This window comes from Lolium perenne, chromosome 6 (genome assembly GCF_019359855.2).
Source record: "Lolium perenne isolate Kyuss_39 chromosome 6, Kyuss_2.0, whole genome shotgun sequence".
NCBI classification, from domain to species: domain Eukaryota; kingdom Viridiplantae; phylum Streptophyta; class Magnoliopsida; order Poales; family Poaceae; genus Lolium; species Lolium perenne.
The window spans coordinates 236,313,508-236,329,743 of NC_067249.2; the positions used below are offsets into that span (position 1 = coordinate 236,313,508).

A 16,236-nucleotide genomic window follows, 5' to 3' on the forward strand; every position below is an offset into this window, starting at 1 on the left:
TGGCTAACCGAATCCTCGGGTGCCTTCCAACATTTCACATACCATGGAGGAGTGTCTATTTGTGATTAATTGGGGCTGGGAACCCCGTTGCCAGCTCTTTTTGCAAAATTATTGGATAAGCGGATGAAGCCACTAGTCCATTGGTGAAAGCTGCCCAACAAAATTGAAAGATAAAACACCACATACTTCCTCATGAGCTATAAAACATTGACACAAATTGAGAAGTTAAATTTTGAATTGTTTAAAGGTAGCACATGAAGTATTTACTTGGAATGGCAGGAAATACCACATAGTAGGTAGATATGGTGGACACACATGGCATAGGTTTTGGCTCAAGGTTTTGGATGCACGAGAAGCATTCCCTCTCAGTACAAGGCTTTGGCTAGCAAGGTTATTTGAAGCAAACACAAGTATGAACCAGTACAGCAAAACTTACACAAGAACATATTGCAAGCATTATAATACTCTACACTGTCTTCCTTGTTGCTCAAACACTTTTACCAGAAAATATCTAGACCTTAGAGAGACCAATCATGCAAACCAATTTCAACAAGCTCTACGGTAGTTCTCCACTAATAGGTTCAAACTACATGATGCATGAGCTTAATCATGATCTACTTGAGAGCTCAAAACAATTGCCAAGTATCAAATTATCCAAGACAATATGAGGCATTTTCTGTTTCCAACCAAATAACAATAAATGCAATAGCTTCCAACTTTTATCATGAACATTAAAAGTAAAACGAAGAACACAAGTGTTCATATGAAAAAGCGGAGCGTGTCTCTCTCCCACACAAGGATTGCTAGGATCCGAATTTATTCAAACAAAAACAAAAATAAAAACACACAGACGCTCCAAGTAAAGCACATAGGATGTGACCGAATAAAAATATAGTTTCAATAGAAGAAACCTGATAAATTGTTGATGAAGAAGGAGATGCCTTGGGCATCCCCAAGCTTAGACGCTTGAGTATTCTTGAAATATGCAGGGATGAACCACGGGGGCATCCCCAAGCTTAGACTTTTCACTTTTCTTGATCATATATCATCCTCCTCTCTTGACCCTTGAAAACTTCCTTCACACCAAATTTCTCATAAACTTCATTAGAGGGGTTAGTACTCAAAAAAAAACTTTAATCCACTTTAGTCCTGTAGTGACACATTGCAAGAACTCAATAAAACATTAGCTACAGCTCTCCACGTCTAGAAAGCCTTGCTTAAAGTCCACAAGAGACAATGCAAAAAACAGAGACAGAATCTGCCAAAACAGAACAGCCAGTAAAGACGAATTTTTAAGAGGTACTTCCGTTGCTCAAATCAGAAAACTCAAAACTAATGAAAGTTGCGTACATATCTGAGGAACATGCACGTAAATTGGCAGATGTTTGTGAGTTACCTACAGAGAACTCTGCCCAAATTCTTGACAGATAGAAATCTGTTTCTGCGCAGAAATCCAAATCTAGTATCAACCTTCTATTAGAGACTTCACTTGGCACAACATTGCAATAAAATAAAGATAAGGAGAGGTTGCTACAGTAGTAACAACTTCCAAGACACAACAAAATAGTAGCAAAATAAAGACATTGGTTATCTCCCTAGAAGTGCTTTCTTTATAGCCATTAAGATGGGCTCAACAATTTTAATGATGCACTCGCAAGAAATAAGAGTTGAAGCAAAAGAGAGCATCAAAAAGCAAATTCAAAACACATTTAAGTCTAACCCACTTCCTATGCATAGGAATCTTGTACACAAATAAATTCATGAAGAATAAAGTGACAAGCATAAGAAGATAAAAACAAGAGTAACTTCAAGATTTTCAGCATATAGAGAGGCGTTTTAATACCATGAAAATTTCTACAACCATATTTTTCTCTCTCATAATAATTTTCAGTATCTTCATGAACAAACTCAACAATATAACTATCACATAAAGCATGCTTTTCATGATCCATAAACATATAATTTTTATCAAGTTCAAAAATAGTGGGATTAAAACTTTCAAACCCACTTTTATCAATAATATAACAAGATGATTGATCAATCTCAAGAGATATGGGACTCCTAGATAAAGTCAAGAACTCTCCAATCCCATTTTCATTAGTAGTACAATTAATATTATCAAGTAACATAGGACCATCATCTAGAGCTTTATCATAAACATTTGCCAAGAAAAATTCTTTAGTACCATGCATTTCGACATCAGGCACAAACAAAGCATTATCATAAGATTTATCAAAATAGCACGGATTATCATATAACAGTAGCATAATTATTTTCACAAGTTTTACTTATAGGGAATATTTCAAGAGAATCCACATGAACATAACATTCATCCTCCTTTGGTAAGCATGGAGGACAATCAAATAGTGTAAGAGATAAAGAGTTACTCTCATTAGAAGGTTGGCATGGGTAGCTAATCCATTCTTCCTCCTTTTGTTCATCACTCTCCTCTTCTTTTTCATCCAATGAGCTTTCAGGTTCATCAATTTCCTCCTCTTTTTCATCCAATGAGCTTTCAGGTTCATCAAATTCTTCTTCCACAGGTTCCTGCAAATTGTGAGTGCATTCTTGTGCATTAATGAGTCTCTCTTTATAATCAATGATATAAGGATTATCACTGTAACTTTCTATGCAAAAATTAAGGATAGAAGAGACATAATCTTTAAGGTCCTTACAAACAACAAAAGTTTCATAATTTTTAACCATGAAGGATTCGATCTCAGAAGCTCCCATAAATAAGACAAATTGTTCTACTTCTTCGAACCCAAAATGAATATAGTTATTCCAATTATAGTTCTTAATTAAAACTTCTTCACTAAAGCCACATTGGAATTTCAGATGTTTAGTATCCTGTTGAGAGCAACAGTTTATATCATGGCGTTTAAGCAAGATTTTAGTAATTGTATTCAATTTTTCTATCACAGCACTCATGACTTTACCCGTTCTTGATTCTCTATAATTATTATATATTTCAATAAGCTCCAAATAAGTTGTGGGTTCCCCCATAACAACAGTTTTTAATTTTTCGGTTTTTCAAATTTTTATGGATTTTTGGGTATATGAGAAAAATAAAACAAGACAAAAACAAACTAGACAAAAGTAAACTAAGAAAAATAATACTAGACAGAAATAAACTAAGCACAAATAAACTAGACAAAAATAAACTAAGCAAAACAAAATAAAATAAAATAAAAACAGAGAGAGAGGTAGAGTGTACTCCCCAGGTGAACTTATGAGTAGAGCTATGCCTCCCCGGCAACGGCGTCAGAAAATAGTCTTGATAACCCACAAGTATAGGGGATCGCAACAGTCTTCGAGGGAAGTAAAACCCAAATTTATTGATTCGACACAAGGGGAGGTAAAGAATACTTATAAGCCTTAACAACTGAGTTGTCAATTCAGCTGCACCTGGAAAAACACTAGTAACAGGGGTGATGTGAAAGCAGCAGTAATATGAGAGCAATAGTAACAGTAAAACATCAGCGGTAGCAGTAACACAGAGGCAATGGCACCAGAAAATAGTTGATACTACTTCTAATGTCATATAGAACGAGTATATGATGATGAGAGATGGACCGGGGTTCCCAGCGATCTTCACTAGTGGTAACTCTCCAATAACAAGTGACAAGTGTTGGGTGAACAAATTACAGTTGGGCAATTGATAGGATTGAAATAGCATTAAGATAGAACATCAAGATTATTAATCATGTAGGCATGTTTTCCATATATAGTCGTACGTGCTCGCAATGAGAAACTTGCACAACATCTTTTGTCCTACCAAATAGGTGTGGCCGGCCTCAAGGGAATCTACTGGCTATTAAGGTACTCCTTTTAATAGAGCACCGGAGCAAAGCATTAACACTTGGTGAAAACATGTGATCCTCATATCACAGCCTTCCCCTCCGGTTGTCCCAATTTCTGGACAACAATATGTTCAAACGACTAGTAGATACAATCTAAGCAATAATTATAGAGCTTAAATCTAAGATCATGCCACTCGGGCCCTAGTGACAAGCATTAAGCATAACAAGATTGCAGCAACAATAACTTCACAAATTTTATAGATAGACTAATCATAATGTATCATCCATCGGATCCCAACAAACACAACACCGATTACATCAGATGGATCTCAATCATGTAAGGCAGCTCATGAGATCATTGTATTGAAGTACATGGGAGAGAGAGTACCAATTAGCTACTGCTAAAACCCGTAGTCCATGGGGGAACTACTCACGGAGCATGATGGAGGCGGTGGCGTCGATGGAGATGGCTTTCGGGGGCACTTCCCCGTCCCGGCAGGGTGCCGGAACAGAGATTTTGTCCCCCGAATTGGAGTTTCGCGATGGCGGCGGCGCCCCTGGAGTCTTTATGGAGTTTCGTCAATTGGTATCGCGTTTTTAGGTCGAAAGGGGTCTTATAGGCGAAGAGGCGGCGCAGGAAGGTGCCTGGGGCCTCCTCACCATAGGCTGGCGCGGCCAGGCCTAGGCCCGCGCCGCCTTATGGTGTGGTGGCCCCCTGGCCCGCCTCCGACTCCCCTTCGGTGTTCTGGAGCCTTCCGGGAAAAATAAGATATTTGGTCTTTGTTTCGTCGAATTCCGAGAATATTGCCCGAACAGCTTTTCTGGAACCAAAAACAGCAGAAAACAGGAACTGGCACTTCGGCATCTTGTTAATAGGTTAGTTCCGGAAAACGCATAAAAACATTATAAAGTGTGAGCAAAATATGTAGGTATTGTCATAAAACAAACATGGAACATCAGAAATTATAGATACGTTGGAGACGTATCACGTGGCTGCGCGAGAAGCCAGGAAAATGGGACCAACTATTTAGGGATAGAAGATAAGGCAAGAATTTTCCAGGTTTGAACACAAGTCAATGTGTGGCGCCCTTGTCCCTGGCGCCACATTGCACCGTGTGGCGCCCATGGCATCGGCGCCACATATGTCAAATTATATGTCCAGAGCATCCAGGGGCTCCGGAAGTTTAGTCCTTAGCCGTTTTGGTGAGGCTGTTTGTGTGGCGCCTGTGGCACCGACGCCACACCGTGGTGTCGGTGCCACATAAAAAGTCTCGCCAAAATGGCTAAGTCCCAGAAGAATTGTCTTACAGTAGGTTCTCGGCAATTATAAGTGGATGTGTGGCGCCGATGAGAGCGACGCCACACATCCTGCCACGTCAGATCGGCGCACACCTCAGCACCGAGGACGCCACGTCGGATGGAAGAGTGACGCCGCACGCACGGGCGCCACACAGTAAGGTGCGGCGCCAACGTGGGGGGCGCCATACAAAAGGGTTAGATGGGTAAAATAGTTTGACCGGAGGGTCAGTCTGGGCTATAGTTTTCAGATTAAAAAGTTTCTTTTGGAAGGTCGGTCTTTAGCTAGCCGTTAACCCGCTGAACAGCCCAAAGTGCCTCTCCCCAAGGCTTAGGGCCTAACATTCACGCTAGCCCAGCCCGTGACTGCTTCAGCCCAAATGTATGTGTACGCTCGAGCGATCTGAAAAAGCCTTGGGATCAAATCTTTCCTGTACGTTTCCTCTCCACCCCGCCCCATCTACGCTCTAGAGCTGGCCGGCGTGCCCTACCTCTCCTCAGCGGCGCCGCCCCCGCCCCCGAGCCCCCAACCGCCCCAACAATCCCTCCGCCTTCCATGCGCACGCACGCACGTCGCCGCCACCACCGCCCTCGTTTAACCTCGTCGCATCCCTGCTGCTGCAGCCCCGTCCGCAATTTTGGCCATTCGTTCCCGACCCAAGGTATGAGCATTTGCCATCCATGGTTTGTTAAACCCCAATGACCTCCATATATTTCGAGTGCTCAACGAGTCGATCCGCTCCTGGTACTTGAATCTGAATTCCTGCGTGCTTCATTTGGTCAGGTGCACTGTTGTTCCAGTGCTCCTGCCCAGTGCTCATTTGTACCCAGTGGCTTGGTGAATGTTCTAAGATGTGTAGATGGTTAATGCAAAGAGAAATGACGTTCCCTTAGCACATTCGTATTATTTCCTCACCAAGTATAAGTCTGTTTCCAGGGCCCCAGGCTAGTCAGATTGTGCTTGTGTTTTCGCAAAAAAAATAGGAGAGATTATGCTTGTGTAGTTAAGACATCCCGCATGTTAATTATTTAGATGAGTGGCTCAAAATTTACTGCACTGTTTTATAGATGTTGTTGAGCTGGTCAGCCTGGGGTTTTCATGCACATTATACATCGGATATTTGTATCACCTCTCATCATCAACTTTTTAAATCATGGTCTAGCATAATGTTGACTTTAAGACATTTTACTGAACTGTGCAATGAGTTCAGTTGTAAGCCATGATCTTCTCTAGCCACTGTGTGTACAAAGTATTGAAATATTTTCTCTAACTACTGGTAAACCAGTATAGTAGCGATAGTTCATCATATAATTCTCATGCCCCTGATTTGGACTGAGAAATTACTGTTTTGATTATAGGGTGCAGATGAACATGATTTCTGCCATTGAAGAGCTTAGTGGGCTAACTACTGGGGAACTTAGTGAGATGCTCAAGGAGTCGGGGAGTTTTGTCTTGCAATCCAAGGCAGATGATGGAGGTCCAAAGCAGGTACTTAGGTACAATGTTTACATGTATTTAAATCACATTTTCCCTAACACATGTTCTTTACAGGTGGACATGGAAAAGCTTGTGTCATCGCTTCCTCTTCATCTTCTTGCTGTGTGTATGAATCTCGGAAGATGTTCAGATTTAACATATGTGCTTCGTGGCATGCGCTTTTTGCATAGTTTATCTGAGCTAGCAACTCGCCACATTAAGCTGGAGCAGGTAACTTCTCGTTATTTCACACAAGCTCGTGCTTTTACTCGTGTTTGGCTTCCTATCCTGTCCATTTTGAATTGTGATATCCGGTGAGCTCTCTTTTCCATCTCAAATTCGGCTAATGAATAACATTATATTGTCTCTGTGCCTTGCCAACAATAAAGCTCAGTTTGCTCGTTGAATTTAATTTTACCGTATGGTTAATATGAAAAATGAGTAAATGATGAGCATTGGGTCCAATGCATGTTTATCTTCTTGCAGGTTTTTCTCGATGATGTGAAATTATCTGAACAAGTCATGGATCTGATATTCTTTGTGCTGTCCATTCTTTCTGACTGGAAGAAGGTTCGGCAACCACCAAATTATTTATCGAGCACAGCATGCTTATAGTTAATTATTATCATTTCATAGATATTTCTGGTAACAGATAATGTTTTACATTAGGAAAATCATCTTGGTGCTTCTCCCTTCATACATTCATCACTTGTAGCAGCAAGTCTTCATCTCTTGACAAGTTACTTTTCATCTCAGTGGCATGAACTTGTTCATATTCTTCTTGCACATCCAAAGGTAAGTAGGTAACATAGGTGGTAATTTAATGACTATTTAATTCCATGGCTTGATTCCATAGAAGCTCTGAACTAGCCTTGGTAGTTTTATATCATGTTAAATTTCATGTTTAGCTAATATTGTTTTTGGTTTCTGAAGTCCTTATTGTATTGCTTTTCATTAGTATAACCAACTTTTCTGTCACTGCAGTTCAAGTTGATTTCATGAACGACAATGATATCTTCATTGTTAGTTTTGTGCTCATCCTGAACTAGAGTTCATAAGATATTGCTGGGTGTTAACTTTGTTCTTGAGATCCCAATAAATCCTTTTCTACTACATGGTGTTAACTGTAGCTGCCAGGTCCATGTGAGCTAAAATTAGTAGTATTGTTAAGTGTTAACATGTGTTGATTTCTTTGGTTCTTCTATATTATTACAGGCTGTTATCTGCAGTCATCATTTGCTATTATATCAAAAGAGGTCATGTTAGTATTCACTTCTTTAGTTATTCTACTGCTTTATTTGAACTGTAGTTGGTGATAAAGTTTTGCTGGCAACTGCCTGTTTGTATGCACTACGGTATTAGTTATTTCAACCATGTTTCTTGCGTTTATATATCTCAGTCAGAAAGATGTTTCAGAATAGAAAAAACATCCATTTCATAGTTCTTTCTTTGTGTACTCCCTGGAGCACTATAGCGTCCTTTGAAATGAATTTTACGTGGGCAATACATGGATCTGCCTGTTAGGTACCTCGAATTCCATCTATTCATTTCTGTTAATGTTTTATGTTCGTGGTCAGGTTGATATCTTTATGGATGTAGCCTTTGATAGTCTGCATGAAGATACGAGGATATTGAGTGTCAGGCTATCAGCATTGAGCACCAAAGACATTCCTGTTGGTCCTTTTGACTCACAACTCACTTACTTCACATGCCAACAGTGTGAAGCATCATTGCAAATTCTTTTGTCGCTGTGCCAGCAGAAGTTGTTCCGAGATCGTATTTTAAAAAACAAGGTCTCTTATATCTAACATCTCATTTCCTTGTTTTTTGAGTTCCGCTGTTGTGGGAAAACTGCTCAACGCTAGCGCCTTGTCCTCTGTATGATTTATCAAGATAGACTTGTTTTCTCATACTAATAAATGATATAAATAGAATTATATCAGGTATAACACGGTAAGTCATTACTTGTTCTCCAGTTCCAGTTCAATTCCATCTTCTAATCCCTTGCATGCAATTTCCAAAAAATAGATTTACCTAGACTGATCTAGTGCGAGCATCAATACTTTATTTTTAGTGACACAACCATCTTTGTTTTCTTATTAAAATATTATTGTGAGTATGTACTCAAGTCTGTTATTATTGCTGTATATCATTACATGGTATGCCCTTGGAGGATGTGGATATAAAAAATTACTAACTCAATGCAGGAGCTGTGTAGAAATGGAGGTATATTGTCACTCTCTCTTACTATACTGAAGTTAGACATTCCAGAATGTCTGAAAGGATCAGTGGATATTGCGTCATCCATTTCCAGATTGAAGGCTAAAATCCTGTCTATTGTATGTTGGTTGTGAGCCTTGAGTCATGATTTTACTTTTGTTTAAATCAAGTACTACTACTGTCTACTGTGTGAACAATATTGAGTTAGTAACTAAATGCTTGGTATAAACATTCTCTAGTTGCTACAACTGTGTGAAGCTGAAAGTATTTCTTATCTTGATGAAGTTGCCACTTTACCAAAGATCATGCAACTAGGGCAAACCTTGGCACTTGAGGTTAGTTCTTTTGGGGCTGATGACTGTTGGAAACAAAATTTACTCCTTTTCTGCAGCATCTGGAAATTTCATGCAGTAGCTATCAAATTGATCACAATGATTAATGCAGGTTCTTAATTTACTGAAGACCGCAATTGGAAGAAAACAAAAACCCACTGCCAGTTCCCATGATAAGAGTTACCCCGTGGGTTCTGTGCTTATCAATGCATTGCGTCTAGTTGATGTCTTTTCTGATGATTCAAACTTCAGATCGTCCTTCATAACTAACACTGTAAGCTTTGCAGTTAACTGCTTCTGCTACCTTGATAGGGTTATAGCCATTTAGCAAACATACAACTGTTGTTGCGAAGTTAATATTGTACTTGAACTTATTTTTTTAATCTCTTTCTCTTTTGTAGATTCCCTTTCTGACCCAAATTTTTGCTACTCCTCATGACATTTTTGTCTCGAGTTGGTGCTCTGTCAATCTTCCAGTGATGGAAGATGATGCTAATCTAGATTATGATCCATTTGGTGCAGCCGAGCTGGCACTGGCAGCTTCTTCAAATATGTTGACTGAAGCTAAAGCTAACTATTCATGCTCTTTTCGCTCTATCAGCATGCCTTCACTAGCATATGCACAGACAAGAACAGCGTGCGTGGTGAAAATAATAGCAAATTTGCACGTCTTTGTTCCAAACATATGTGAAGGTCAGATCTTTTCTCAGTTGCTATATTGTGCCATACAATTTTCTGTAAGCCTGATAAAAGTTATTTTCTCATGTTAACAGAGCAAGAAAGAGATCTTTTTCTTCAGAAATTCCAGAAATACTTGTTATCGGAGAGTCCCAGCCCATCATTGGACTATGCAGCATGTAATGAGGCCACTACAGTCTGTAAAAACTTGGGTACAGTCACTTCTATTATTGTTTTACAGTTTGTTGTGACTGTTAATTCATTATATTGCATATCTAACTTCTTCTTTTGTGGGGTTTTGCAGGAGCTTTGTCCCATTATGCTAAATCACTAATTCCTAATAACTTGTTGAATGAGGAAGATGTGCAATTATTAAGGTGGGTAATGTCATTTTGACTCGTCTTATGATGCTTCTTGGTGTGTCACATATATATTTTTTTGTTTTTTTTTTATGTTTCTTTGTTGCATGCCTCATTTGCTTGTCAATATTTTGGTTGGAATTTCTTCCATCACCTGACAACTTCTTTGACCATGTTTCTCTAACTTTCCTTTTCCAATTTGCAGTGAATTTGCTTATAAGTTACAACTATGGTGTAAATCGCAAGGTGGACAGAGAACATTTCAGGTTTGCTTGCTTTACTCATTGATTGTGAAGATCGTACTAGCAACAACATACCAAAGCGTTGTGTTTAGTCTCTGTTCTCTGATGGTTCTCAAGGGATATGCAAAATTACATTCCTATAATAATAATAGTTATAAAGTTTGTGAAGTCTTGAAGCAAACTCACTGTTCTTTTTGTATGGTCCGTGTGAGTGTGATGGGTGTGCTCAGTGTGTAACTAGAAAAACAGCCTGGTACCATGCATCGGGTGGCATCTTCATACTTTTTAGCAATTTACTCAACTTTGTTGTCAGTATTTTATTTTCATATGTTAGATTATCTCATTACGTGATGATTTAGATGGCAAAAGGTGATACATCATCGCAAGTGAACAAAGACTTGCAACTGGTGCAGCAGCCCCTGCCAAAAAGGGTCACTAGTGTTCCAGAATCCAATGTGGATAACCCTCCGAAGGTAACATTGTTGGTTGCAGTATAGCTATGTATGTACTAATGTATATGATCCCAATCCAAAATTGATACTAACAGGTTGTGCAGAACATCGAAGAGCCTACAGCAACACCCTCAATGAAACAAGAGGGAAATGCTAGGGATGAGACTCCAAGAAGCCGTGCCAGTATAAATGGTGGGCTCCTGCAGAATTCATTTGGTCAAAACCTAATCCATCTTGGTGTTACAAGAACAACTAGCGCAGGCTATCCGGGTGCCGGTACTGCTTCTAGCATGGAACTCCCACGCTGCAAAAGTGCAGATCATTTCAAAACAGCAGAACCTACAAAAGAAAGTGGTCTCCGGGACAATGATGATAGGCAACCTAAGAGAAAGAAGCGGTCAATTATGAATGATGTACAAACAAATGAAATTGAGAATGCTCTGGTTGTCGAGCCTGAGATGCATAAGAGTGCTACTTCACTTCAGATATGGGCAGAGAAATTGAGTGGACAGGTATTATATGCCTTTTCACTTGGACAATCTTTTATTAGGTTTTACTAGTTTATGCCTGTGCGATTCATGAAAATGTGGATACACTTTCAGGGTTCAGAGATAACATCATCACAACTAAAGAACTGGTAAGGTAAAATTATCTTTCTTCTTTCATCCAATAATATAACCAACTTTTAGTCCTTCAAAGTTATTTATTGTAATAGCCTAGAGATCGTCTTCTATGTCGGCATCGGTAGCTATTTGTTGTAATACATTTTTTTTTCTTTAAATTGTAGGCTGACCAATAGAAAATATAAGCATGCGCGCCTCGTGAAAGAAAGAGGAGTCCCATATGAGAGTGAGAATGCTGACATGCCATCTACACCAGCTACTTCCCACTTTGGTGACTCCTCAGAAAGTGCTGTCAAGGAGAGCTATTTGCCACCTTCGAGGGTGCTGAATGCTCTAGGCATATCCAAGGGCAACAGACTGGTGGCCCCAGACACCAATGATCCAACTACACAGGCAGAGTTCAACCAAAACATCATGATGAGCCACCCTTTTACAAGACCATTATCATTTGAGACTGGTTGTCCTGTTTTGTTGATTGACAACGAAGGGAATGCAATTGGCAGGGGGAAGATCTTTCAAGTTGAGGGCGGGGCACAGATCTGTACTATCGATGTCATGGAGCTTAAGATTGAGAAATGGAGGGAGCTCCCTCACCCCTCCGAGACATCTGGAAGAACGTTCCAAGAGGCAGAATCGAGCCATGGTGGCGTGATGAGGGTCGCGTGGGATGTTGCCAGGCTTGCTCCTGTGGTGCCGTATCCTGTGGTGCCATAAGTTCATTCTTTTTGCAGCATGTAGGAAGCGGACCTCCCATCTGGGCATTAACAAAGTACAGCGATTAGAGAGAACATTCAATCTAGGATATGAAGCCATGAATCTTCGAAAGAGGCTTTTATGGCAAGCGAGCTGCTCGAGTTAATAGTGTTTCGTGAAAGCCTCATTGGTATCTGTCGACTGTTGTATTCATTGACCTCATGCAGGAGAAAATACACCCTTGTAGGGTACTAATTCTGATATATCTGTTCGTTGTCCGTTGAAACAAGTTCGACACTACCATGTTGCCATTGTTGAGATAGTTGCCTACATACAAATGTTTCTTTCTGGTAACTGAAAATATTCATAAGAAACTTGAGAATTCTTTCAAGATTTCACGGGCATAGGTTCAAACGGTTAGGTTGGGCAAAGCAAGTGAACACTTCCGTATTCAGTTCAGTGTGTTCGTATAGTCCGATACTACAGCGAAAACCTGAAGGTGCTGACTATGTATCTAGGAGTATATAAGATAAGATATGCGGGTGGTTGATTAAGTGGCTAACAGAACTTTAGCATAATACACTTTACTCTACTCCCTAGCTCGTTTGGACAATAAAAATGCGTTGGTGTTCCTTTAGTAAATTTGATAAATCCCCTGATCTCTAATTTGTCATCCTTCCAGAGAGGAATTTGCAGCAGGGGGCAAAGGAAGAACCTGACGTCGCTCTCAGGCTTCACAGCCGGACGTTGCCCAAATATTCTTCCAGATAGTCACTATTTGCAGAATATTTACCATCCACTGTCAGGTTCGAAACAATCAATTGTCTCCCAGGAAGCAGACAAACTAATTGATATGATCTTTAAAATTCATCCTATTTACGCCGCTCATCCATCTTCTAGTATTTGTCAGCTGGGCCTGCGTAATGGTTACTGAATTTCAGAGCTGCTTCACGTGCTACGGAAGTAAAGATGCGAAATGCATGTTAATGTTCACACGGATGCAATGGTCTAGTTTAGGGAGTAGACTCAATCTATAAAAGCTTAGATGCATCTCTGGTGGTTGATTGAGACTCCATAGCGCAGGTGGATATATACAAAATAATCTTTTGGATTTTGAATGCTTTTAACTTTTCGTGCATTGAGATATTAGAGTGGAACAAAATCATGGTGCACCTCTGTTTATATGTTATCGGAGAAGAAGGAAGTGCCGTTGCTCTCTATAGCCTTTGCAGTCCTAGTAAAGTACATTACAGTGTAATTTAACTTTTAGTGGCACGTAGAATAAAACAATCTAAGATGGTCCTCTGCTAATACTAGGTTGCATTGCGTGATGCACTGCTCAATTATGTATAGCAGCGCAATTTACATTTTCTCGTGAAAAAGAAGAGCAGTGTACTTTTGTGTGTGTGTACTGTACCTTTTTTTACTAGCTACAAAGATATGGTGGTTTGAACAATGGAGATGAAAGTATGTTGTGAAGTGGGAACCACCGGCTTTACAAATTGAAAGCGCACACACCACAACCCAAAACAAGGAACAACATAACCAAGCTAAACAAAGCACAGCTCCCATGAAAGGTAAAAGGAGAACTGTGTCCTGACACAAAGGAACAACGACTCAAACAGACTCTCTCAATCTTCAAAACATACGCTCCCCTAAAGCGAAACAGGTCAAGAGCCAGACACTCGGGCTTTCTTGAGTTTCTTCATCTATATTTTGCCGTCATGCATCCATCAGCCAATGAAAGATTTGATGACTTTTTTTTTTGCAAGCCGCACATATAATGACATGAACAATGAATGCATAGAGATCACAGAGATGCAGAATGCATGGATACACACACAAATCACATATCGTTTGGAGCTGCTTGGTCTGGCAACCCTCCTGCTCTGAATCTGGTGGCGCTGGTCTGGCCAGAACTGGCCATGAGTGACACCCTGAACCTTCAAGAAGAACGCGTGTTCATGCCAGGCTTTTGTAAATTTCTCTTTTATGTGACGCTTGTTTATCTTGCAATCGAATGTATTCTCCTACCGAATTTCTACTTGTTTATCATTAGAGATTTGGTATTTCACGGGCGACTACTTTTTTTTTCAAATTCCAGTCGATCTGATCAGGCGTTTTGAGTGCTCCTCCTCTCTCTACCATGCCTACTCCAGACAGATCCGAGCCCGAGGTGGCGAAGACACGGCCAGCCGCGGCGACGATGGCGAGGGCGAGTCCTGGCCGAGACGAAGGAGCGCACGACGCGGAGGCGAGGAAGTTTAGCTGGATCGGGGTGTAGTGGCACTCCGCCGCCGGATACAATCACTGCTCGCCGGACTTAGATGAAGGGCTCGGGCGGCGGCAGAACGGCGGTGTAGGTGGTCGTGTCAGCGCCGCCGGCCGCGGGTGGAGGGGAACATCCGCTGGGCAGGGTCAGGGTGGATGGGCGGAGGAGGAGACGGCGGCGCCACTGCAGATTGAAAACACGCGAGTTGGGGAGGTCTGGACGAGGAAGATGATGTCTCCACCCTTGGATGAATATCTAATGGCTCAGAAAAAAAGGTGCTTGTTCCCCTCCCCCAAAAGGGACCATATTTATCCTTTTTGCCATCTAGAATTTTATTTTATTTCTTTATTTATTCATTTTTTGTTCAAACTCTCTCTGTCTATCTATTACTGTTTTTCCTTATTTTACCTGATTATCTCCTAAGTTTTAGTTTTAATTCACTCCTTTGGTAGGTTCGTTATCATTTTTGTTGATTTTTTTCATTTTGACTTGGAACAAAGATGGACAATACGCAGATTTAAAAAAAGCAAAATTTTTACTTATTCATGCAATAGGCATACGCCCATGCCGTGCAAGAACAAAGCTGCAGACAAAGATGTGCTGCAGCTAGCTAATTCCTCAATGGAGGAATATCTTTACGAAAGGAACACTTGCAACCATGGGGGAAACATGTGCCTTCCCCTTGGTACGTTTCCTGGCAGTATGTCATGCACGACTTGGCGATGCATGGGCCTTTCCTGGTGATCGAGGTCGTCGCGTATCCAGAGATCATCTCAGTGGTGGTCGCCATTCCTAAAATATAACATATATAATAATGTAAGAAAAAACTTTATAGTGAGTGTAAGTTCATCATATAGTCAACATCTTGCTAATAAACATACCCGATGAGGATATCACTAGCAGAAGGGCCATGGCCACAAGTAGTAGTTTACTAGTCCTCATCGTAGTTGTGGGTGAATGCTGTGTTGATTGAGGGCTTGGGTTGCTGGATGAGATTGACATGGGAGGGCGTTGGGTTTTATAGAGGGCATGAGGTGCTTCCGCTGGTATTAAATGAAGGAGATCATCATGCGGTGTTTACACTTGGAAACCAGCTGGCATACAGAAAGGCTATGTCTTCTGACACTTGTGCACCACGAAACTTGATTTGATGACACGTGCATATGCTGAGTTCAACGTGGCACACATCCAAGAAAGCGGTGTAGATTGTCACCGTCCACGATATTTCTGCCTAAAAAGTCGAGCTGCTGATGTTGATACACGCAAAAGTCTAACACAGTGACATCTGAGTAGTTGAGTTGTTGATAGGTAAGCAATGTTAAATATGGCAACACATTCAAAGAAGCTAAGAACTTTTTGTCATTGACGGTGGTACTTATACGTAATAAAGGGAACCTCTAGTATGCACATACATAAAAGTTTAAAACGCTATCATGTGCCTACTGAAAGGACACATATGTCACCTAGATGGGTGTGTATAGGCGATTTAAAACTTTTACGAGATGAGCTTAACAAATACGGAATAAAAATAGCATTACTTATGCTAAGCAATACAAGCAACTACGTGATAGCAAGATATATAACTTCAAGCACGATGGCTATCATGAAGTAAAGTGCGTAAGTGTGGTGACCCGGCATACCACTGCATGGTGTAGTATGCAAGTCTGATATAACACCAATGAAACACCGTTCCACTAGTATTATATCGCTCAGAGTGGTACAACAGAAACATATGCGGGTCCAAGGCATGTCTATAGAATTACAACAATGACTCTGTTACATAAGATCA

The 16,236-nt window shown here is 40.6% G+C and overlaps 1 protein-coding gene and 1 long non-coding RNA gene across 7 annotated transcripts; one reads left to right on the forward strand and one right to left on the reverse strand.

Annotated features, from left to right (window-relative positions):
• The first annotated feature begins 5,547 nt into the window (after positions 1–5,547).
• LOC127305770 (nodulin homeobox) lies at positions 5,548–13,475 on the forward strand. 6 transcript variants are annotated; one of them, XR_007854138.2, is made up of 18 exons: positions 5,548–5,761; positions 6,459–6,588; positions 6,652–6,807; positions 7,063–7,146; positions 7,246–7,371; positions 8,154–8,369; positions 8,784–8,915; positions 9,036–9,131; positions 9,241–9,402; positions 9,530–9,821; positions 9,902–10,018; positions 10,111–10,183; positions 10,371–10,431; positions 10,767–10,880; positions 10,955–11,371; positions 11,462–11,501; positions 12,858–12,981; positions 13,086–13,475. XR_007854138.2 is itself a non-coding variant. In XM_051336301.2 (17 exons), exons 2-16 carry the CDS (start codon positions 6,466–6,468, stop codon positions 11,498–11,500), a joined length of 2,208 nt encoding a protein of 735 aa, XP_051192261.1. In that variant the 5' UTR covers positions 5,549–5,761; positions 6,459–6,465; the 3' UTR covers position 11,501; positions 11,647–11,787. The 6 variants fall into 6 exon arrangements, 4 of the variants coding, with proteins under 4 accessions (XP_051192261.1, XP_051192258.1, XP_051192260.1 ...); XR_007854139.2 differs by having other exon boundaries at positions 11,462–11,496; XM_051336301.2 differs by lacking the exons at positions 12,858–12,981; positions 13,086–13,475 and adding an exon at positions 11,647–11,787 and having other exon boundaries at positions 5,549–5,761.
• Positions 13,476–14,963: 1,488 nt separating this feature from the next.
• Positions 14,964–15,423, reverse strand: LOC127309266 (uncharacterized). The gene is made up of 2 exons (XR_007857076.2): positions 15,329–15,423; positions 14,964–15,239 (listed from the first exon to the last, which is right to left on the reverse strand). It is a non-coding gene; the product is annotated as an uncharacterized lncRNA (long non-coding RNA).
• Positions 15,424–16,236: the final 813 nt, after the last annotated feature.

Bases quoted from the DNA above. Each gene is read 5' to 3' on its own strand.
- LOC127305770 (XM_051336298.2), top strand. From the start codon at position 6,466: ATGAACATGATTTCTGCCATTGAAGAGCTTAGTGGGCTAACTACTGGG. The intron at 8,916-9,035 runs GTATGTTGGTTG...AACATTCTCTAG, and splicing joins AGGCTAAAATCCTGTCTATT to TTGCTACAACTGTGTGAAGC. The intron at 9,132-9,240 runs GTTAGTTCTTTT...TGATTAATGCAG, and splicing joins GGCAAACCTTGGCACTTGAG to GTTCTTAATTTACTGAAGAC.